The 20,841-nt window shown below is 64.5% G+C and overlaps 2 protein-coding genes across 4 annotated transcripts in view; one reads left to right on the top strand and one right to left on the bottom strand.

Annotated features, from left to right (window-relative positions):
* Positions 1–15,907, top strand: part of ESPN (espin) — a 32,469-nt gene extending 16,562 nt beyond the window's left edge. Inside the window, exons 6-14 of one of the 2 annotated variants that reach the window (XM_081223757.1) lie at positions 1,503–1,704; positions 2,670–2,941; positions 5,595–5,756; positions 5,847–6,042; positions 8,509–8,654; positions 8,730–8,993; positions 13,515–13,594; positions 13,685–13,696; positions 15,026–15,907. In XM_081223757.1, coding sequence (XP_081079883.1) covers positions 1,503–1,704; positions 2,670–2,941; positions 5,595–5,756; positions 5,847–6,042; positions 8,509–8,654; positions 8,730–8,993; positions 13,515–13,594; positions 13,685–13,696; positions 15,026–15,173 — 1,482 coding nt within the window. In that variant the 3' untranslated portion in view covers positions 15,174–15,907. Of the gene's footprint in view, positions 1–1,502; positions 1,705–2,669; positions 2,942–5,594; positions 6,043–8,508; positions 8,655–8,729; positions 8,994–13,514; positions 13,595–13,684; positions 13,697–15,025 lie in introns of both variants that reach the window. The other variant, XM_081223756.1, reaches the window with a different exon arrangement.
* Positions 15,908–16,163: 256 nt separating this feature from the next.
* TNFRSF25 (TNF receptor superfamily member 25) lies at positions 16,164–20,835 on the bottom strand. Of its 2 annotated transcripts, none has more exons than XM_081224904.1 (10): positions 20,487–20,835; positions 19,833–19,950; positions 19,512–19,646; positions 18,989–19,156; positions 18,817–18,895; positions 17,995–18,050; positions 17,789–17,896; positions 17,563–17,600; positions 16,910–17,090; positions 16,164–16,724 (listed from the first exon to the last, which is right to left on the bottom strand). In XM_081224904.1, the coding sequence occupies exons 1-10, from the start codon at positions 20,526–20,528 to the stop codon at positions 16,402–16,404; spliced, it is 1,248 nt and encodes a 415-aa protein (XP_081081030.1). In that variant the 5' UTR covers positions 20,529–20,835; the 3' UTR covers positions 16,164–16,401. The 2 variants fall into 2 exon arrangements, with proteins under 2 accessions (XP_081081030.1, XP_081081031.1); XM_081224905.1 differs by having other exon boundaries at positions 17,563–17,597.
* Between the last annotated feature and the right edge of the window lie 6 nt (positions 20,836–20,841).

Raw genomic sequence — 20,841 nt, 5'->3', positions numbered from 1 at the left:
GCCATCCGGAGAGAGTAGTGGTCCACAGAGCTCTGGCGCCCCCGATGGAGGCTTTAGCTGCAGGCAATGAGCAAACAAGCACCATTCCTTGAATTCTGACCCCAGTAAGGTACCCTGCCTAGTGCTTTACGATGTAATCTCAGTTCATCTTTACGGTGAATTAATACTAACGGTTGACACATATGGCGTTTACTGGCTACCATGCCCTGGCACCTCACTAACTTTTAAAATCTTTGTTATAACACAATGGGGCAGGCAGTACTGTTATACCCACTTACAGATGAAGAAACTCAGGTACAGACAGAAAGGACAAGTGGTGGAAACGTCATGTAGCTAGTAAGTGGAGGAGATGAAATTTGAAGCCATCCCCCCAGGCTGCAATGCCTTTGCCCCTAACCTCTGTCAGGGCTGGGCAAGTACCCACTGCAGCCAGCCAAGGAAAGAGCATGTTCAGTGTGCCCCCCCCAAGCCCAGCTCCTATGGCTCCCCTTGGCTCAGGGGTTAGGCAGCAGGGCCTGGCTCCCCCAAACTGGGTGGAGTGTGGAGGACCTGGCCCCCTCACAAGGCGGGCCCAGCTGCGGCAGCGACAGATCCAAGCCATGGAGGATAGTGGCCCAGAAAAGGCAAACACTCCCGCAGAGCCCCTAATTACGGGGCCAATGAGCGTGGCCGCTGAGCCATTACCTGGTGCCAGGCCTGCCTCCCGTTCCTGGGGGACCTGTGACACTTCTCAGGCAGGGAGGAGCCGGCCTGGGCAGGAGGCAGCAAGCAAGCGAGCAGCAGCCTTGCCGGCAGCAGGGCCAGCATGGGCAACGTAAGCATGGCCCCCACCCCAGCCCGCTCCCAGGAGGGAGGGTCAGGCCTGTGGGAAGGGGAGAGGCAGTGGTGGGGGATGGCTGAACTCAGGTTGCCCCCCCAAGCTCAGCTGGGCCACCCCAGGCCCCATCCTTTCCCCAAAGGCCCCATGAGGAGACAGGGGCTAGGCTCGTGTTGGGATTTGCCCCAGTCCGGCAAGGAGAGACAGGGTGGTTGCTGGCCAGGTTGGGAGATCAGTCTTTCCTGCAAGTTGCAGGTGCCGTGCACCCCTCCGCTACCCCCAGCTGCTGCAAGTGTTCCCACCCGCTGCAGCAGCGCCTGTGCCTCCTCGCCACGCTGGAGCCTGACCCTCTGCCCATTGATGGGAAAGGAGTAAGGCTGGTGCTGTGGCCGCCCTCGCTTGGGGTCCGGCCCAGTGTCCTCTCTCTCTTCTGTCAGCCTCTCAACCCCCCTGAGCAGAGACCAGCCAGGGCTGGGAGTTTCCCAGGAATCCGTGGTCCTGCCGCTGGGGGGCTAGGTTTGAATCTTAGCCTGGGAAGAACCTAAGAGATGATGGGGAAGGGAGCCCAGAAGGGGAAGTGGCTTGACCGAGGTCACACAGCGAGGGTGTGCCCGAGCAGGACCCTGGCCCAGGGTGTGCTGGTCTTTGGAGCGGGGTTGCCCTCATAGCCCCCTCTCCCGCTTAGAGCGTGGAGCACCGTGTGCTGTCACGGGATCCATCCGCTGACCTGGAGACCAAGCAGCCTGACTCGGGCATGTCCTCACCCAACACCACCATGTCGGTCCAGCCACCGAACTTTGACCTCAGCTCGCCCACCAGCACCCTCTCCAACTACGAGTCCTGCCCCTCCAGCCACTCCAGCATCAAGGGCCGGCGCCCCCCGCATGGTGAGTGGGCCTGGGAAGAGGGGGGAGGGAGAGCAAACTGGAGTCAGACCACTGCGCCCTGAGGACCATCCCTGGGCCCACTCTGCCCGCAGCTGACACTGGAGGCTGCCCAGGTCACCAGGAGGGCTGGTTCTGGTGAGGACAGGTGACACGCTTGTGGGTGTCCATCACAGACATGCCTGTACATCCACAGGTACCCTCCCACCAACAAAAGCCGCAGGCAGCCCACATGCAATTCAGTATCCTCACACATACACAAAATGTTTCCCAGACGTTACACACACCTACCCACACTCAAGAGTGCACACCTACACGTGTACACACAGCATACAGGTATGAATGCACAACCACACGTACAGAACCATACAGACACCTACGCTACATGTGTGCACTCATGCACCCCAGGTCCACAGACCAATGCAAACACGTTCATAAGTACAAATAAGCACGTACACACATTCACAAACATACACGAATGCACACTTAGGCAGAAGCCAGGCACACGTGTTCACACATGCTGACCCCGCCCTGAGCTTAGGTGTCTGTCCACCTGCGATGCCTGCTTTACGCCGCCAGGTGGTGGCCTGCAGAGCTGCTGGGGCCCCCTGCAAAGATAGAGTGTGGCCGTCCGTACTCGCGCCGCCTGCCCGGCCACATCTGCCCCGAGGAGCCACCCCTCCACCCTCCAGGTGGCTGTGCTCCGCAGCCCTGTCTTGGAGCCCGCAGGCCCCTGCCAGTTCCCCTCAAACCTGAGCACGGGCCTTTCCCCAACGAGTGCAGGGCTGCAGGTGGGCAGGGCCAGGGCGAGGGTGGGCCCGGTCCTGCGGGGCCCACAGTGGGGCCGTGTCAGGCTGCACCCGGAGCCTGCCTACTCCCGTGGCTGGTCGTTTCCGGGCAGGAGGGGGTCTTGGGCCTGGGGGCAGCCTCTTTGCAAACTCCCAAACCCAGCCTTCCCTCTGTCCCAGGGCTTCCCAGCACGAGAGCTGCCGACATACAGAGCTACATGGACATGCTGAGCCCAGACCCGGGCCTGCCCCGGAGCCGGATGGAGAGACCCAAAGCACCACCGCCACCACCCAGCTTCCCTCCACCGCTCTCACCCCCAGGCACCCGGCTGCCCCCACCCCCGCCAGGCTACCCAGCTCCCAAGCCCCCCGCGGGGCTACAAGCAGCTGACATCTACACGCAGACGAAGAACAAACTCCGCCATGTGGAGACCGAGGCCTTCAAGAAGGAGGTAGTGAACTCTCCCCAACCTGCCTGCCCTCCGGCCCCGGGAGTGGGCTGATAGGGGGGCAGCAGAGGCCAACAAGTGGCCCGGCTCGTGGGTACAGGGCGGGCGGCGGGGGCGGGGGGAGGTGGTCCCCGGTCCAATGGCCTGTTCAGGAGTCAAAGCTTCCGGTCAGCCCCATGGCGGCTCAGGACTGAGCACTGGGGACAGAGAGATGAGGAAGACAAAGCCAGCACCGTTTGGGGAGTTGGGGGGCAGGGCGGGGGGAAGGAACATATACCCAGATAGCCATGCCTCTCCGGGAGCTGGGTCCTCACCACCTCTTGCACAGAGTGGCAGGGAGCTCATGGAATCGGCAGAGAATACGTGCAGACTGCCTCTCCACAGGCGTACACGTGCCCAGCTCCGGGCTCAGGTGGAGAAAGGGTCCCGAGGGAGTGTCTTCCAGGTGGGAGATGCAGGCAGTGTGAAGGTGAGGGCTGGGAGGAGGAGGGTGGAGGCAAGGGGAGGGAGCACCCGCAGGGCTCAGCACCCTCTCAGCATTGGGGGCTGGACGCGGGGGCAACATGGAGGCTGGCTCCCCGGTTTGGGGCTTCAGCTCCCGGGTGGGTAGACAAGCCAGTCCTGAGATGGGAGCCCTGGGGAGAAGCAAGCTTGTAAGAAGGGGCCGAATGCGGTGCGGGCACTTTGAGTGTGGGGTGCCCGGATGCAGGGCCTGTAGGGTCCTGGCTGAGGCTCTGGAGCAGGGGACAGGGCAGAGGGCTGGTCTGCACAGCTCTGAGAGTCCTGGGCAGGGAGGCCCAGAGGGAGCCCTGGGGTTCTGGCCAAGAGGCCAGAGGGAGGCTGGTCTGAGGCCCCAGGCGGCTGAGTGTGGGACAGTGGATAGAGCCCCCCAGGGTCCTGTGGGAACCCTGACCTTGTAGTTCTCTTTCGAGCGCAAGGCGAGCTGCTCCAGGGCCAAGCTCAATAAACAGTTCCCACAGGTGACCCACATCGCAGGGCCACCGGCTGGGGGAAGGGGAGGACACAGCTCCACTGCAAGTCTTCTTGCTGCCTCAGACCAGGCTCTCACTGGGTTCCTCTTTCATCTCCAGAAGGTGAAGGCGGCCCAGGAGAGGCCTGCAGGGGGCCTAGGGCCAGCGGACTTTGCAGGCCAGGCGTGTGGGCCCTAACCCAAGCCGCAGGACAGGCGGCCCGGCCTGCGGCCCCTCCCCTGAGCCAGAACACCAGGACTGCGAGGTCCCGTGCCTCTCCCGTTGTGTGCGTGCCCGGCGGCAGGCGCTGGGCCGCTCCACAAGGGCCCTTTGTGTGCCCCGCGCCCCCCCCCCACTCCCTGGCTTTTTCCGGACCGCGGGCAGGATCAGGGTCGCGGCGTCCGCGCCTGGGGCTGCAGGGGGCGCCGAGGGGGCAGGCTGGCCCAGAAAACAAATCCCGCGGTGTCGCGTTTCTTTGCAACGTGAGCCCGGCCGGGTGGGGCTTGGAGGGTCCGGGGCCACCGTGGGGACGCTCGGACTGGGGGTGGGGCAGGGGACAGCCCCTGCCAGGTGACTTGGCCTTTGGCCCTTGCGCCTCCTGTCTTTCTTCCCGGGCTGGGCTTAGTGGGGGGCCGATGCGACGGAGTGGGCTGCCTGTGCTGTCACCCGAGCCCGGTCTGCCGCCCCTGAAACCCGAGGCTTGGGCGCGGGTGTCGGTGTCCCTTACGCAGCCGGCGATGGTTTCCAGATGCGGGAGGGAAAGGGCGGGGGCGTGACCCGGAACCCGGGGGGCCAGACGTGGGGGGCTCCGCTGCCCGTGGTGAGGCCCAAATTCTGTCTCTGGCGGATGGAGGGGGTGAGTGGGGGGATGAAGCCTGGGGTGCTCAGCCCAGGACGGAGGGAGAGAGGCGCAGGGGGGCGGGGCCACATCTGGCCTGCGGGGTAGGCGCGGCGGCGCAGCAGCCAGGTGTTGGCGGAGCAGTGGGCGCCCCCGTGGCATTCCCGACTGCTGGGGGTTTCGGCCCGGGATTGGCAGGCCCTGGGTGATGTCAGGCCGACAGAGCTCTCAGGCGCTCATAGGCGCGGACGGGCGGGCTGGGCTGTAACCTGAGAGGAAGGATCAGGTAGCGCAGGTGTCGAGTCCATGCCGCCCCCGCTGCCAGGTGCACAGCGGGGGCCACCGGCACGGTCGCAGGTAGGAGCAGCCCCAGGCCGGGGCCGGGCGGCTGAGGGCCCTGGGCAAGCAGTGGACTTCCTCGGGGCGGAACTCCCGCAAGAGAGGGTTGCGCGAAGCCTTGGTTTCGCGTGGGACCGTCTGGTCGCCGGGCGTGGGGGACGGCTGAGGCCTTCGCGCTGCCTCAGCTGGGAGCTACCCCTTCTCCAGCTCCCCCTGGCGTTTGGGCTGGGCCACCCCGCCCCTCGGCCCGCCCCTTCTAGCCACAGTGGGGGCCCCTGCGCCCCTTGGCCCGCGCCCAGAACCCCTCCCTGTGGGGCCGGCCGAGAGTGCCCTTTCACCGAGGCCCGCAGAACCCTCGCCCCATCCCCGCTCTGAGAACCGGAGGGTCTGGGACCGCGGCTGGCCACGAGCCCCCGGAAGGTTAAGAGCTGGGGAGGGCGGGGAGAGGGATGTGGGAGGCGGAAGGGACAAGTGTCCGAAGCTCACTCCGCCCGCTGTCTTCCCGCAGCTGAGCTCCCGCGACGGCCGCAACGGGCTGCGGAGGCAGGACTCCAGCCGCAAGCCCCGCGCCTTCAGCAAGCAGCCCAGCACGGGGGACTACTACCGCCAGCTGGGCCGCTACCCCGGGGAGCCGCTGGCCGCGCGCCCGGGCATGGCGCACAGCGAGGAGGTGCGTGCACGCCAGCCCGCACCCGCCGGCCGCCCGGGACCCGGCCGGGCCGCCCGCGTCTCACTCGCTGGCCCCTCCGCTCCCCCGCAGGCGGCGCTGCTCCCCGGGAACCACGTGCACAACGGCTGCGGCGCGGACCCCAAGACGTCCAGGGAGCTGCCCCCGCCGCCCCCGCCGCCGCCGCCCCTGCCCGAGGCCCTGAGCTCGCCGCCGCCCGCTCCTCCTCTGCCCTTCGAGGGCTCTGGCCCTGGCTGCGGGCAGCGTCGCTCCTCCTCGTCTACCGGCAGTGAGTAGGGGCGGGCTGAGGGGTGGGGGGCGGCGCTAGCCCTGAAGGAGGAGGGAAACCAAGACCCCCTCCTCCCCCGCCCCACCGCCCCGGGCAGCTGCCACTGCCCTGGTGCTTCCTCTTTTCCTCTTTGATCTTTCTGCAGCCCCACCCCAATGAGGACTTGACCCTCAGGGGAGGCTTGGCGTTGCTTTAGGTCCTGCTAGAGCAGGACTGGGCTGTGTGACCCTGGGACAAGTCCCCTTCTCTCTCTGGCCCTGCCTTCCACCCAGTAGGGAAGGCCTCCCAGCTCTGGTGGCTGCTGTTTCTGATGAGCTGGTGGTGCTAGAGGGAAGCTCAGAGAAGTAGAATTAGCTTAAAGGAGGCAGGGTTGCTGGCCAGCCTTCTTCCTGCCCCACATCTATCCTGAGTCACTCTTCCACTCCTGGCTGCTTTCTCTTGTTCTCCCAAGCTAGCTTCAGCCCAGGGCCTGGCTATAGGGTCAAGGCCAGTAACCCATCATACGCTGCCCTGCCCCTCCTGGTGAATCCCCGAGCATCCTTTTTTAAGAGCTAGACTGGTGACCAGGATTCCTGGGCTTCTCTTCTGAAATGCGGGACAGTCTCCTGCATGCCAGGGCTCCTGGAAGGCCCAGGAGGTGGTATCTGGGTGCTGATGCTTCCACTCCAGCCTGGCAGGGGGTGGCCGAGCTGCCTTCCTCACCCAGCCACTCGGTTCGCGGACCATGCTTAGCGGTAGCATCCAAAGCTTCATTTCCCTGACTAGGGATGCAAGGCTGCAGTAGCGTCCAGGGTAGGGCCAGCCTGGGCTCCTTGGGGTACCTATGGAGCCGCAGCCCCTGCAGACCACAGCCGATGGTAGCATGTCCACCGTCAGCTGAGCCTCCAGAAAGGCCCCCAACTTTGAGGTCAGTGTCTTCCCTTGGCAGCTTGGAGCAAGGTTGAAACTAGGAACAGAAGAAAAATAGACTCTGGGCTTCTCCAGACACCCCTTCGCAGCAGAGCCTGGGCTGGGTGCCCTATCCCATCCCAATGCCAAGATTGAGGCCCTTGCTAGGGGGGCCAGGGCCAATGGCAGCCCAGCCCAGCCCTCAGGGGCACCAACAAAGCTGGGAACTGAGCGGACCACCCTTGTGGGGCCCCAGAGCAGCCTGAGCCAGGGTCAGACGGACCGGGAAGTTCCTCCTCTCACCACCAGCCCCCGCCCCGCCCGCCCCCCGCGCATCTCCCCTCCTCCTGCCCTCCCTGGCCCTCTCTTGCTGTCCGTGATGTCCTAGCCTCACCCCAGCCCCCTCCCTCTCCTAACTTCGCTGTCACTTTTCTCCTCTCGGGCCCTAGAAGTGAGAGTGCTGAGACACAGGAAGAGTGAGTAGCTGCATGCGCGGTTCCTTGAGGCGCGGGGGCGGGGCACAGGGCACGCTCAGGAAAAGCCAGGCTGACGGGCTGGGGTCTTGAGGAAAGGACGGGACCAGGGGCCGGCAGGCGAGGGGTCCTGGACACTACAGGTTCTACCCGCATTCTGTGCCGGGCAGACGGTTTTGCCTAAAGAAATGAGCCCGCAGCCGGCGCCCACCGGCACTTTTCCCTTTTTCCCCTCCCACTACCGCGCTCTGGGATCCCCAGCCCGGGGAACCCAGAAGCTGTTGGCCCCCTTTTTCCCCCTCACCCAGCCCTGACCCCTTCCTCAGTCTCTAAAGATAACCCTCCCCGAATTCCATTCACCTCCGCCGGCCTCGTCGGAAAATGCAAACTCCGCGCCGTGCATTTGCATGTCGTCCGCCTGGCCCCTCGTCCTGAGTGCCCCCACCCTATATCCTTAGTAAGGTCTCGGCTTTCCCGGGTCCACCAGAGCTGCGCTGCGCTTTGCCATAAGTGTGCCCCGTCTGGGCTTGCAACCAGTGCGTCTGCGCGTGTGTCTGTCTGTGGGTGTGTGGGGGCAAGGGGGCCGGCTGGCTTGTGGCATCCAGGGTCCCGAGTCTACAGCCATGGAAGCCCCAGGTGACTCAGTCCAAGGGTCACTGGGGTTTGCTGGTGCAGAGAGATGGCCAGAGGGAGGCTCCACCCTGGCGGGGCCGGGCCAGGGAAGCCGGGACAAAGGTCGGGTGGCTGGCCCCAGGCAGTGTTCTGGAGCTGGGCAGTGGGTACGCTAGGCGGAGATATTCGCTAGAGGTCCCAGGGCCGGCCCAGGAGCCATCATGAACTCCCAGGGGCCTCCAGGCGGGGGCCCCACACCCCGTGAGTAGGGTCGGGAGGATGGAGGGGCCGCGCGGGCTGCCAGCTGAGGACCCGCCTCTGGGGTCCCAGAGAGCTGCCTGTGGGACCTGGGACCCGGAGAGCTGCCCTCTGAGCCCAAGGGAAGGCCCCGGCCTGCGCTGACTTGGGGAAGGGGGCAGCAGAGGGCAGGTAGGGGGCGGCAGGGACGCGGGCCTCACACCAGGCCAGCGTCTCCTCTCCTGCCTCCGCGCAGGCACCAAGTCTTTCAACATGATGTCCCCGACGGGCGACAACTCCGAGCTGCTGGCCGAGATCAAGGCGGGCAAGAGTCTGAAGCCGACGCCGCAGAGCAAGGGGCTGACCACGGTGTTCTCGGGCAGTGGGCAGCCGGCCTCCCAGGTAGGCGATGCGACAAACGCCCCAGCCCCTCGACCCCGCCCACCCGGCACTCAGCCCCGCCGCTTCTCCCCGCAGCCCGACTCGCCGCTGCCGCCGGCCTCGCCGGCACCGTCCCGGGCCCGGAGCCCCACCCCGCCGGCCGCGGGGTCCCAGCCACTGCTCAACGGCAGCGTGGCGCCGGCGCCGCCTGCCACCCCTGCACCGGGCGTGCCGCTCGACGTGGAGGCGCTCATCCCCACGCACGACGAGCAGGGCCGGCCCATCCCCGAGTGGAAGCGCCAGGTGATGGTCCGCAAGCTGCAGCTGAAGATGCAGGAGGAGGAGGAACAGAGGCGGAAGGTGGGCGGGGTTGGGCTTCCCAGAGGGCCCTGGGGTCCGCACCTGGGTCCACAGCCCATGCCCCACATCATCCCCCAATCTGCCCGGGACCTTTCAGCCTCAGACGGCTCCCATTACCTTTGGGAAAAAGCACGATTGGACCACCACCCCTCTCCTGGGAAGGTTCCCAGTCTCCACCGCCAGCACCACCCCCCGACAGCCTGTCCTTTAATGCGATGGCAGTGTTTATCAAAGTCTAAGATGCCCTCAAATCGCCCGTGATCTTATTAAAATGCTTTTTCTGATTCAGGTGCTCTGGGTGGGGATGGGATTCTGCGCTTCTGACAAGCTCCCGGGTGAGGTTGACTCATCCAAGGGACCGCATGAGTAACCAAGAGGCTTTTGGTCGTAGTCAGACTGGCCTGGGCTCTCTCCCTGAACTACCACTTTCCACTGATATTGAGCCTCGTCTAGCCTCAGGTTTCTCATCTGTCGGATGGGTTGATCATCCCTGGCTGGCAGGATAGTCTGCCATTGATCTGCTCAACAGACATCCCCCCCCGCCCGGCGCCGTCTATGTGTTACACACTGTTGGTGTTGCCTCTGGGGATTCACGGGTGAATGTGTCAGTGCAGGGCGGGGGGGGGCGTGTCAACCAACAAGCAAGCACAGCACCTTAGTCGAGTGGTAAGTGCCCCCAAGGAGACAAAACAGGGCAATGTGAGAGAGTGAGCAAGTGGGGAGGTGCTCTGATGGGGAGGGCAGAGGACTGGGGCAGCCCTAAACCGACCACCCTGTTTGGGTTTGGGGTGGTGGTAGGGGAGGAGAAAGTGATGTCTCAGGTAGACTTGGAAGATGAGGAAGAAGTGGACAGGGAGAAAAGAGGGTCAAAGAGCGAGCAGGAAGGACCGGGGAGGTCTGACAGAGTGGGTGTGGTAGCTCCAAGACGGTACCACTGAAGGGGGTGGAGTCAAGACGTCAGGAGTGGCCAGATCACTAAGGCCTGGCCTTGAAGACAGTGGACTTTCTCCTGGAGTAGCGGGGAGCCTGGGAGTGGGGTTAAGCGGAGAAGTTGGCATCGTCATATTTGTATGTGGGAAACATCTTTGTGTGGGGGGCTGTGGTGGGCCAGGATGAACTGGGAGGCCTGTGAGGAGGTGACGGCAGCCCCCACCACCACCACCTGGGCTGGAAAAACCTAAAATGAGGAACAGATGAGACTATAAGTGCCTGGCAAGCGTAGCTCTGTAAGTTGTATTATTATTCCAGGAGTCAGAGAGGGTGGGGAGAGGGGTGAAAGGCACAGCTTCAGCCACTTTAAGGGCCTCTCATTCAGCAGTAAAACTGATGGCATGGACAGGGAGGTCTTGGGCCACAGGGGAGTTTGATTAGGGGTCATCTGTCTGGGGTGAGGGGCGGCCTCGCTGGGATCTGGCCTCGAAATCGCAGACCTTGGATGGGGAGGGAGAGGGCTGCCGTCTGTCGCAGCTTCAACGCCTTTTGCATGTTCCTTTGGTGGTGTAATGAGCGACCAAGCCAGGTGTGGAGACCCCATCTGCCGGCCCTGCCTCTGCAACAGCGCCCAACGACCGGCTGTGTCCCCGCCAGCGACCAGAGTGGACACTGCCCAGCGCCTGGAGCGGCGGCCTGGGCCGAAGCCTCGTCCCAGTGTAATCGCCCGCCGGCCAGGCGCGGCCCGTCCCTGCAGACGCAGCCCCGCGGAGCCATTACACCACCCGGGACATGCAAAAGGCGCCCCCGGCGGCCGCTGCGGGAGCCGGGCCAGAGGGAGACGCGCCTCCCTCCCCTCTCTTGTCTTCCCCGCCTTAGCTGACGGCCGCCAGCTCGTGCTGCTACCCCCGCGAGGGCTGGAGGTACTCCCGCGAGTACAACGGCATCCTCGGGCCCTTCGGCGAGCTCATGACCGAGGCCGACATCCTCCGCATCGAGCAGCAAATCGAGAACCTGCAAGTGTTGCACAAGGCGCAGAAGCTGGAGGCGCGCCTGGAGCAGCTGGAGTTGGAGCTGGAGCAGCTGCTGCCCATCTCGGCCGCCCTGTCGGCGCCGCGCTTCACCGTCGACCCGCGCCGCATGCACGGCCGCGCCGCCAGCCTGCCTGCCTGGTGCAGCAAGATCTCCACGCTGCTCAAGAGCATGGCCACGCTGCTGGCCGCGCTGGGCGGACGGCCCGCGCACCTGGCCGAGCTACTTGCCGCCGACACAGGCCAGCCGCTGCCGCCGCTGACCGACGCCCCCTGGCGGCCGGGCCCGCTCTGCTTGGGCCGCTCGCATTCGCTCAGCTGGTGCCGCGAGGCCGTGGCGCGCGAGATCCTCGAGTGCGGCGTCTCGGTGCGGCACCTCCGCGCCACCTACGAGCGGCGCGCCCAGGGCTCGGCGCCCGCGTGCGGCCCGCCCCGAAAGCTCTCGCTGCCCGCAGGCGCCCCGCGCCGCGAGCCCATCCTCGAGGAGGACTACGTGGCGGCCGGCAGCGGCGAGCCAAGCGCCGCCGCCGCCAACGGCCTGCCGGCCGCAGGGGAGCCCCTGGGCGTCTTGGGCCCGCCCGAGGCGCCAGGCCGCCAGGCGGCGCTGCCCGAGCCCGAGCAGTTGGCGCGCAGGCCGCCACCCTCCACCGAGCTGCGAGGCGTCCAGGACTACATCGACATGCGCAAGGAGCGCATCGTCTACCTTTTCCTGGAGCACTGGCGCAAGTGGACCTTCCGCGGCCCCGGGCGCCACGCCCAGGTGCGCCTGCGCAGACTGCTGCCCCGCGTGGTGGCCGCCGGCGCCGATCCCGGCCCGGAGGCAGCCGACGCTTCCCAGCCGCCGGCGGACGATGGCCCGGACGAGCGGCTGCTGCGCCTGCTGAAGCAGCGGCAGGTGGTGGGCAAGCTGCTGGGCCACTGGCGGAGCCTGCTGCGGCAGGTGCCGGCGCGCCAGCCTCGCGGCCTGAGCCTGGCACACGGCTTATACTGGCCCGAGCACTTCTTGCCGCCCCTCGACGGCGGCGCACCCCGGCGATACGACAGCCTCACGCTCGACCTCTTCATGCTCGGCTACTTCCAGCTGCTCGAAATGGGCCTGAGCCGCGAGGAGCGCAAGTTTCGCCACCTGCTGTGCTACGAGATGTTCGACCGGCTGGGCAGCCACCCGTGGGAGCTCATCCGTCTCTTCCACCGCGTGGTACTCGAGGAGGTGGAGGCCGGCCGGCGCGGCTGGAGTGACGGCTTCGAGGACCTCAGGCGCCAGTTCTTCGGAGACACCCCGGAGGCTGAGCCGGCCCGGGAAGAAGAGGTGGAGAAAGAGCAAAAGGAAGGGACAGATAAGGAAGAGAGGGAGCCGACCGAAGAGGCCGCTCCAGCTCAGACGGGCGACTGGCCAGAAGGGCAGCCAGAGGCGCCGGCCCCTGCGCCGCAGCCCCCGCCCCCGCCAGCCGCGCCTCCCCCGACGTCGGACCCTTCTAGCTCCGAAGCCCCCGCCGAAGAACCCCTGGAGCTGGTATCTGAGATGGGCGAGTTCAGCAATGAGGACATCTGCCGGTACATCGACCGCAGCTTCTCCTTCTGGAAGGAGAAGGAGGCAGAGCTTTTTGACATCTGAGCGGCAGAATTCGGAATTTACCCTCAAGCGTCTTAACCCCGGCCTGGATGCCTGTCTGATGCCCTCCAGAGGTCAGAATACGGCAGGAAGAAACCAGGACAGGACGAGTGGCCTTGGAAAAGCCAGAGTGCCCAGAACCAGGCTGCCTCAGCCTTTGAGATCCCACGGTGGCCGCTTGTGGGGTGTTGGCCGGAATGGGCAGGGCACGGCACAGAGCCAACCAGGTGTCCCCCTCTGGCTCTCCAGCGACGCCTGGCTCCGTGTGGAGCCAGGTGGAAGCAGCAGCCCCTCTGAGTGCGGGACTGTGGGTCCCCCTTGGGGCAGTGTGGCTCTCTTTCTTTCTTTGGTTTTTCACTGGAGTTCATAGCTACCTCTTTGGCTGAGGTCCAGGGAGCCACATGTGCAGTGTTCGTGTGACGTGTCCAGACCCTTTCTCCTCTGTAACATGCAAGTAATAAAACACTTTGCCGTAAGCTGCCTGTGTTGGATGCCCCCACCCCCATGTCATTGCAGCCACACGATTGTAGAGCTAGCAGGCATGGAACAGAAGGTCCTTCACAGTGGAACCAGGGACCGGCCTGAGCCTCTCTGAGCAGGCAGGATCTGTGAAGGCCCAAGTATTGAGTCTGCCCAGAGATTCTGGGCCAGGGGCCTGGAGCCACCTATCCACCCCCCCTGCGCCCCACCTTGGGGAGTCTCCCCCGTCTGCTCCTCTCCTACGCCTCCGACACCCAGCTCTGACCTCTCTGGCGCCGCCTCTGGGACACGGGGGCCTGAGTCTTCATCCATTTGCCCTATAAAAGGGCATCAAAAGAGTCTCTTTCTGCGACCCCATCTGTGTCCCGTTGTCCCTGACTCATGCAGCTCCCCTGGGTGGGGGAACACCCCCGCTGACCCCCGTGTCCCAGCCCATTGCTGGCCCTGAAGCCTTGTGCTGTGTTTCAGGAGAAGGAGGAGGAGGCCTGGCTGGCCAGCATGCCGGCCTGGAGGCGGGACATCCTGCGGAAGAAGCTAGAAGAGGAGAGGTGAGCTGAGGAAGCTGCGGGGCTTGGCAGGGTGTCTTGATCGTGTCCCTGAGGTGGTGGCACCAACTAACACCATCTCTTTTCTTCCAGGGAGCAGAAGCGGTGAGTGTGGGGCTGGGCCCAACCTGTGTCCCCTCCCCCCACCCAGTCACAGTCCTTTTGCCCCTTCCTCCAGCCCCCGTCTTGAGTGCATCCCCTTGTCACTCAGCCCTGTTAGCACAGTGTCTTTGCTCCCAGTAATGCCACAGACCCCTCTCCCCCAGGAACTTACCCACTGCACCTCAAAGTCTTGCTCCCTGTCCCCAGTTACCCAGCCCCCATCTCCCGTTAACCTAGCCTTTCTGCCTTGCAGTTAACCCCACCTCAGTATCGATAACCTAGAGCATCTGTTCCTCAGATCTTTCGTTTCTGCCCTTAGTAATCTAGCCGAGTGCTGTCTGATAGGTGTATAGGTTGAGCCACATATGTAATATTAAATTCCTAGCCGCCACAGTGAAAAAATAAAAAGATGAGTGAACTTAATAGTCTATTTTACTTAACCCAGTAATAATAATTAGGAAAATCATTGAGATGTCTTAACACTCTTTTTTTTTTTTTTTTTTTTTTTTTTTGTTACGTGGGCCTCTCACTGTTGTGGCCTCTCCCCTTGCGGAGCACAGGCTCCGGACGCACAGGCTCAGCGGCCATGGCTCACGGGCCTAGCCGCTCCGCGGCATGTGGGATCTTCCCAGACCGGGGCACGAACCCGTGTCCCCTGCATCGGCAGGCGGACTCTCAACCACTGCGCCACCAGGGAAGCCCAACACTCTTTTTTAAAACTAAGTCTTCGAGATGCGATGAGCATTTTGCACCTACAGTGCATCTCAGTCCCGGCATTTCATGTGCTCAACAGCCACACGTGCTTAGCGGCTGCCTCATCAGCAGTGCAGATCTAGCCATGGTCTAATAACCTGTCCCTAATCCCCCAGCCCCTGTCTCCCAATAATGTGGTCCCTCTGTTCCCCGGCAGCCCAACCCCAGTCCCCAGGAACTCGGGTCCCAGGCCCTGCACCACGCCCTCCTCACTCTCCGTCACACTGTGACCCAGCACCGCTGTTTCCAGTAACACCCCCAGCTGGCAATAACCCAGCTACAGCCTCTCGCTTTCCCAGCTCCTGTGCGCCCCCCCCCCGTGACCCCAGTCTGCCCCCAGTCAAGCTCCTCTGTCCCCAGCAATCCCGCCCACATGCCTCCTAACCCACCCCCTGTCCCCAGTCACCACCTACCCCTACAACCCATCGCCCTGCCCACCATTCATTAGTGCCTCTGTCCCCGGCAACCCAGCCCCTGCCCTCAGTAACACACTCCTTGCCACCGGTGACCCCCCCCGCCATGGGGCCTGGCCCACCGTCTCACCCTTACCCGGGACTGTGCCCCCCACCCCATGCCCAGGAAAGAGGAGGAGCGACAAAAGCAGGAGGAGATGCAGCGGGAGAAAGAGCAGTCGGAGAAGCTGCGGACGCTCGGCTACGACGAGAGCAAGCTGGCGCCCTGGCAGCGACAGATCATCCTGAAGAAGGGGGACATCGCTAAGTACTAGACGCCGCCCTCCTGCTCGCAGCCTCGCGAGCTTGGGGCCGCCCCCAGACCCCGCCCCGGCCTGCCAGGCCCGGGCCGAAGGGCTGGCAGCCGCGCCGCCCTCCCCTGCCGCGCTGGAACCCCCCCTTGACCCCTACCCCGGGAACCCCCCCCTTCCCCCGCACCCGCATCCCCAGCCCCGGGCGACGCTGGAGCGCGCCCGCCGCCGCAGTCGCCCAGAAGAAGTGCCCAAGCTGTTGACGCAAAAAGACGCTGCTTATTTGCATGCCTACTTACATATATTTGCATGTTCGTTGAATGTCAAAGTGTGCAGAGCGCTCCCCAGCCCCGTGGGTGGTGACCTTGGTTTCCTGCGGGTCGCGCGCCCTTTTGCCGCCCCCTCCCCTGCACCCCGGAACCCGCGTCGCTGTCGCATCCTGGGCGGAGGCAGGCCCCGCGCTCGGGGAAGGGGTTTTCCTCTCTCCCTGACCCAGATCAGCGCACGGCCCAGCCCCGGCCGCATTTCCCATCCCCGCCGAGGGTTTCCTCTCAGTCATTTGTTTACCAGAAACGATGAAAACTGCAAACTGCCCGTCGGGACAGAGTTGCCGCTCCCGGCGCCCCACCTCCAAGTCTGCGCGCCGTCCCCAGCCAGGCCCCGCACTCCCCCGACGCTTTCACTGTCCTGACGGAGTGCGTGGAGGACGAGGGATCCTGAACCTGTGTCTCCCACCGCTGCCTCCCCGGTCCCCGCCATCCCGCACCCGCATTAAAGCTCTCTCAGCCGCCCGGGGCTCACGCTCGCTCTCACTCGTCGTCACCGCGCCTTCCTCTCCTCGGGGTAACTGGGCCATGGCGGGGCCGGAGGGGCAGGCTTGGGCTACGGGCCACACTGGCCTCCGCCGTGGGTGGCAAGACTTCTGGCCCTTTCGACGCCCCTGGGAAACCAAGCCTGGGCCACTTAACACCCCCAGTCCCGCGGAAACACCAAGCAGCAGCTTTTCTTCACAGATTTTAATAATACCAAGGCCTCAGCCAAACACAGGCCAAGAAACAGCTGATGGTCGTTGGTGCTTCCTCGCCTTAACTGGAACCCTAGGGGCGCGCAGGGGTGAGGCTGGCAGGCGCTGCTACGCAGGGCCGTGCCAGGGGCTTAATAAGTGACATTAAATGTCTACACGCATAAGTAACCGTACTTAGGGCTTCTGCAAGGGCCACCAGAGCCTCGAAGTGGCGGGTGGGCCCCGGCGTCACGGGCCACGCTGCAGGCGGCTCCGCAGGTCCTCGGCGCAGCCGTCCAGCCCCATGCGCTCCAGGGCGGCGTAGACGGCGCCCAAGCCCGCGGGCTGCTGCTGGCGCCAGCGCTTGAGCATCTCGTACTGCTGGTCGCGGAAGCGCCCGACCTCCACCTCCACCGCCTCGATCTCCGCCTCGCGCAGCCCCAGCGTGCGCACGAACTCCTTCCAGCGCCGCGCGGGCACCGCGTCCATCACCTCGTAGAGCTGCGGGCCCGGCTGGAGCATGGCGGCCGCCGAGCCTGCAGGGGGCGCCGGCGAGGGCGGGGGCGGCGGGCCTGCGGCCAGAGAGAGCCAATGGGGAATGCAGGTAGGGGCCAAGGGGCAGGGGCCCCGTCGGGCAGGGAGGTCCACCTGGTCAGTTAGGGGACGGGAAGTGGGCAAGTGGCCTCAGGAAAGCACAGCTTATCACCTCGGACTCAGGAGAATGGGGTCAAGGCCTCAGGCCCCTGAAATCCCTTACCAAGAGCTCTGCTGGGCAGCTGGTCCCAGGACCACGTCACCTCCGGGAAGGGCGCCTCCTGGGCCTGGGGAGAGCCAGAGGTCCAGCTGCTGCCTACCAGCTGGACGGTGCAGACCTTCTCACTGCCGCTGGGTGTTACCGGAAGGGTGGGGCTGCTGTCCGGGGGTGAGAGGTGGGTGGCCTGGAAGCCAAGAGAGGCCCCAGGTCAGCCTCGCTTGCCTGGCTCTGGGGTCTCTGGCCAGGGGTGGGCATCCCTGGTTCAGTCAGCAAACATCGCCCGGTGGCACCTCCCCCGGTGGCCGTGCCCTCTCACTGTGACCCAGTAGAAGAGCTCCCTCTTCTGCCTGGAACGCCCTGCCCCAGCTGCCCTCTCCTTGTTCCGCCAAGCCTGGTAGAGGCCTCACCGTGGTGACACTCTTCCTACTGAACTGTTCGCTTCTGTTTACCTGTCTAGACCCCCGTAGACTCAGAGCCACTTGAGGACGGGCCCTGAGCTGCTCCCACTCACTGATAACTCAGCACATGTGTTCGTGAGGTCTACTCCGCGCCAGCTACCAGGCGCCGCGCTGGGATCACGAGTTATAATAAGGCCCAACCGCTCAGCTCCGGAAGGCTTGCTCACTCTCATCCTAGAACACTACTGAGAATCTTACCTGCAGGGGGTTCAGAGCCTCCACCCCAGCTTCACCTGCTGAGAGACACAAAGAGAATCTAATCAGCAACCAGGCAAGGCTCCGGAACCTCCGGAACCATTCAGCACCCACTCCCAGCGCTCCCTGCCTCAGTTTCCCCCACTGCATCAGGCCGAGTGGGCTCTGGGCTACCCATCCTGACCCCAGGCCTCTAGGAACGTGGGCACACGCGCGCACGTGCACTTACCAGGAACTATGGCCTTGCAAAGCCGGCAGCGGCGGTATGTGTAGGTCAGGGTGGCACCAAGCAGGAGTGGGACCACCAGGCCTGCCAGGAGCACCTGGACCCAGAACACTGAAAGAGCAGCTGGTGGGTGGTGGGTGGTAGCCATCCCCCACCGTCCCCTCGGCCCATCCCAGCTCTCCCACTGGCGTTTCCATTTCACCACCTACCCTGCCTCCAGCCACAGACAGCCACACAGGGCACAGGGCAGCCCCCAAGGGTGCTCCTGCAAGGGGAGAGGATGCGGTGGAGGCTGAGGGAGTACACACCGGGGGTGGGGGGGGACTGCTCAGGACCACCTGACATCTTCTCCATCCTGGAGGCCCTTCCCTCCTGAGAGCCTGACTCTACCCAAGAATGTTCCCCAAGTACTGCTGAAACGTCACTGGTGTCCGTAACAGTGACAACAAACGCTACTTATTGAGCTGCTTCTAGACTAGACCGAGGGGCACTAGAATGTCAACTCTGGGATGTGCCTGTTTTGTTCCCTGTCGTTTCCCCAGCACCTAGAACAGTGTCTGGAAATGACAGATGCTCAAGAAACACTTGTGGAGCAGATGCGTGAATAAAGTTAGTCACCCCTTAATCAGAGCCCTGGGGAGAGCCACTGACACTCCCACGTTCAGATGGGGGGGCCACAGGTTGGAGAGGTGAAGTAACTTGCCCAAGGTCCCTCTGAGAACAAGGGGCAGATCTTGAGTCTCAGCCCAAGTTTTGAAACTATATTAACATGACTCTCTCTGTAAGTGACACATCCTATCCTTAACGTAGGGCTGGAAGGATTACTAAGGAAAATATGACATGAAGTGAAGATATGCCCCCTTATTTATCTGACATAAGGTGAATTCAAATTTCTCTTTACCATCCAGTGTTTGCCTGAAGTGGGACCCACTTACCATAGGGTCAAGCCCCTCCTCCCTGACAGCAGCCCTCTCGATCCCCACTCTGCTCCCAGCCTCCCTTCCCCCAGCCCAGGGCAGCCAGGAAGTTACGTGGGACAGGACACGCAGCTGTTGCCATATTCATAGAAGCCGGGCAGGCAGGTCCCACAGTGAGTGTCTCCGCTGGAACCTGTGGTCCGGGAGAGGGTGTGGGTCAGGACGGGAGAGAAGGAGGCAGGGGAAGGGGGTGTGGGAGTAGACAGCCCAGATCGGGGGTACCCACAGGGGGCCCGCGTGCGGCGGTGCAGGGCCTCACAGTCTGGGCACGGGTGGCAGCGAAAGGGAGAGCTGTGGGGACACTGGCTGACGACGCAGTCCATGAACCAGCCTGGCTTGCAGCCGCAGTGGGTGTCCGCCACCGCCGAGCAGTTCTTCAGGGCCACCTGGGAGGCTGGCAGGGGTGTTTGGGGAGACGGGGGAGAGCAGAGACTGTCAGAGCCAAAGAGCCCCACAGAGAGGCAGGACAGGTCCCCTGGAGAATGGAGGTGAGGAGACCAGAGACAGGGCCACCCCCAAAGTGAGAGAAGTGTGGAGATCACCACAGAGCAGAGGCTGGAAGGTCACCAGGATGAGAGGGCACAAAGGCATCCTGAGGCAGGGTCAGGGTAGAGGGCCCCAGGGTGGGGTGGGCACAGGGCTCTCCCAGCCAAAGGCTGGGCTCGAGCCAGCCACTTTCTTCGGAAGGACCCTGGCCAGGGCCTGTCCTCCAGAGCCGCCCTGCCCCCAAGCACTAGGCAGCCCCTCACCCTCCTCATCACAGGCCTGGCAGCGAGCACAGCGGGTCTTGTGGTGGTTCTCCCAGGCCAGGAAGGTGCCCCGGGGGCACGGGAGACAGGTGGAGATGCCACAGGGCTTTGTGCAGGGGGCCTTCAGGTAGTGCCCTGTGGAACCCAGCCTGGGGTCAAAGAGGGCTGCCGCCTTCCCATCTCGGGCTCCCTACTTCCCTCCCAGCCTCCCCTCGCCCCATCCCCGGCCTGCCTACCACCACTCCCCAGCCCTCCTGACCCCCGCCTGCCCCATCGGCCCTCACTTCCCGCCACGTCCCTCCCACCCCTTCAGCCGCTCACCTGCTGGACAGCCCCTGCAGCAGACCAGACCACTCCTCTTCTGGAAGCTGTGCACACAGTCACACCTAGGGCTGGGAGTGCTGCCCTGGCCCTGGGCACCCAGCAGCAGGAGGAGGGCCTGGGGGACAGGGGCTGCTGGCTCCCAGCCTGGCTGCCCAGGCGGGGGGCGCTCTCTACCCGGTCTCCCCAGCCTTCGGGGGCTCCAGCACTTGCCCACAGAGCAGCCCACTTCTCAGGTTCTTGCCCCAAAGGGGTGCCCATCGGTGGGGCTCTGGACTAACTTCCTTCCCCTGTGCACAGACCAGGCTTGGGAGGGGCAGAGAAGAGGGTTCCCACCAGCCCTTCTCTCAAGGCTGGGCAGCAGGCGGTCCCCACCCCTACCCACGCCCTTGCTAAGGTGGGGGGCCCTGATCTTTCTCTGCCTCGGGCCCCCAGATCCCTCCGGCTCCGAGAGGGTGTTTCCTCTCGGCGGAAGGGCCCCACCCCGGCTGAACCTCTAACTAGGTTGGAAGAGGGGCCGGCCCAGCCCCCAGCGAGGCCGGATCGGAGGCTCCTATCCCCACCCCCACCCCATCCCCGCGTCCCCTTCCTCCGCCGCCTCGGGTACTCAGGCCCCGGCCAGGCTCGAGGTCGTGTCCCCGCGACCCCACTCACCGCAGCCAGCGCCGCCGCACACGCCCCGGGCCGCGGCTCCATGGCCCTGGGCGCCACGCTGGGCCCTCGACCCGACCCGGGCTTCCCCGCTCCGCCCGCCGCGGGTGGGGCCCAGGCCGGCGCCCGCAGGCCCGCCCCGCCCACCCCGCGCCGCCCGAAGAGCCCGCCTGGGGGGAGGGCGCAGGGCGGGGCCGCCGGTACCAGGAAGCGAGCCCCCAGGCCGAAGCCCGCACACCTGAGCTCACCTGAGGCGGCCGGTGGGCGAGGTGCACACCGCACAAGGCTGCAGCCAGGTGCCACGCCTGGGTTCTAGCTTCAACCCTGAGACCACCGCTTCCTAGGGAGGCGACCTCCC

The sequence above is a fragment of the Mesoplodon bidens genome (assembly GCF_964165515.1).
Source record: "Mesoplodon bidens genome assembly, chromosome: 2".
NCBI classification, from domain to species: Eukaryota; Metazoa; Chordata; class Mammalia; order Artiodactyla; family Ziphiidae; genus Mesoplodon; species Mesoplodon bidens.
The sequence above is the reverse complement of the archived record's forward strand: the minus strand, read 5'-3'. Positions and strand labels throughout refer to the sequence as shown.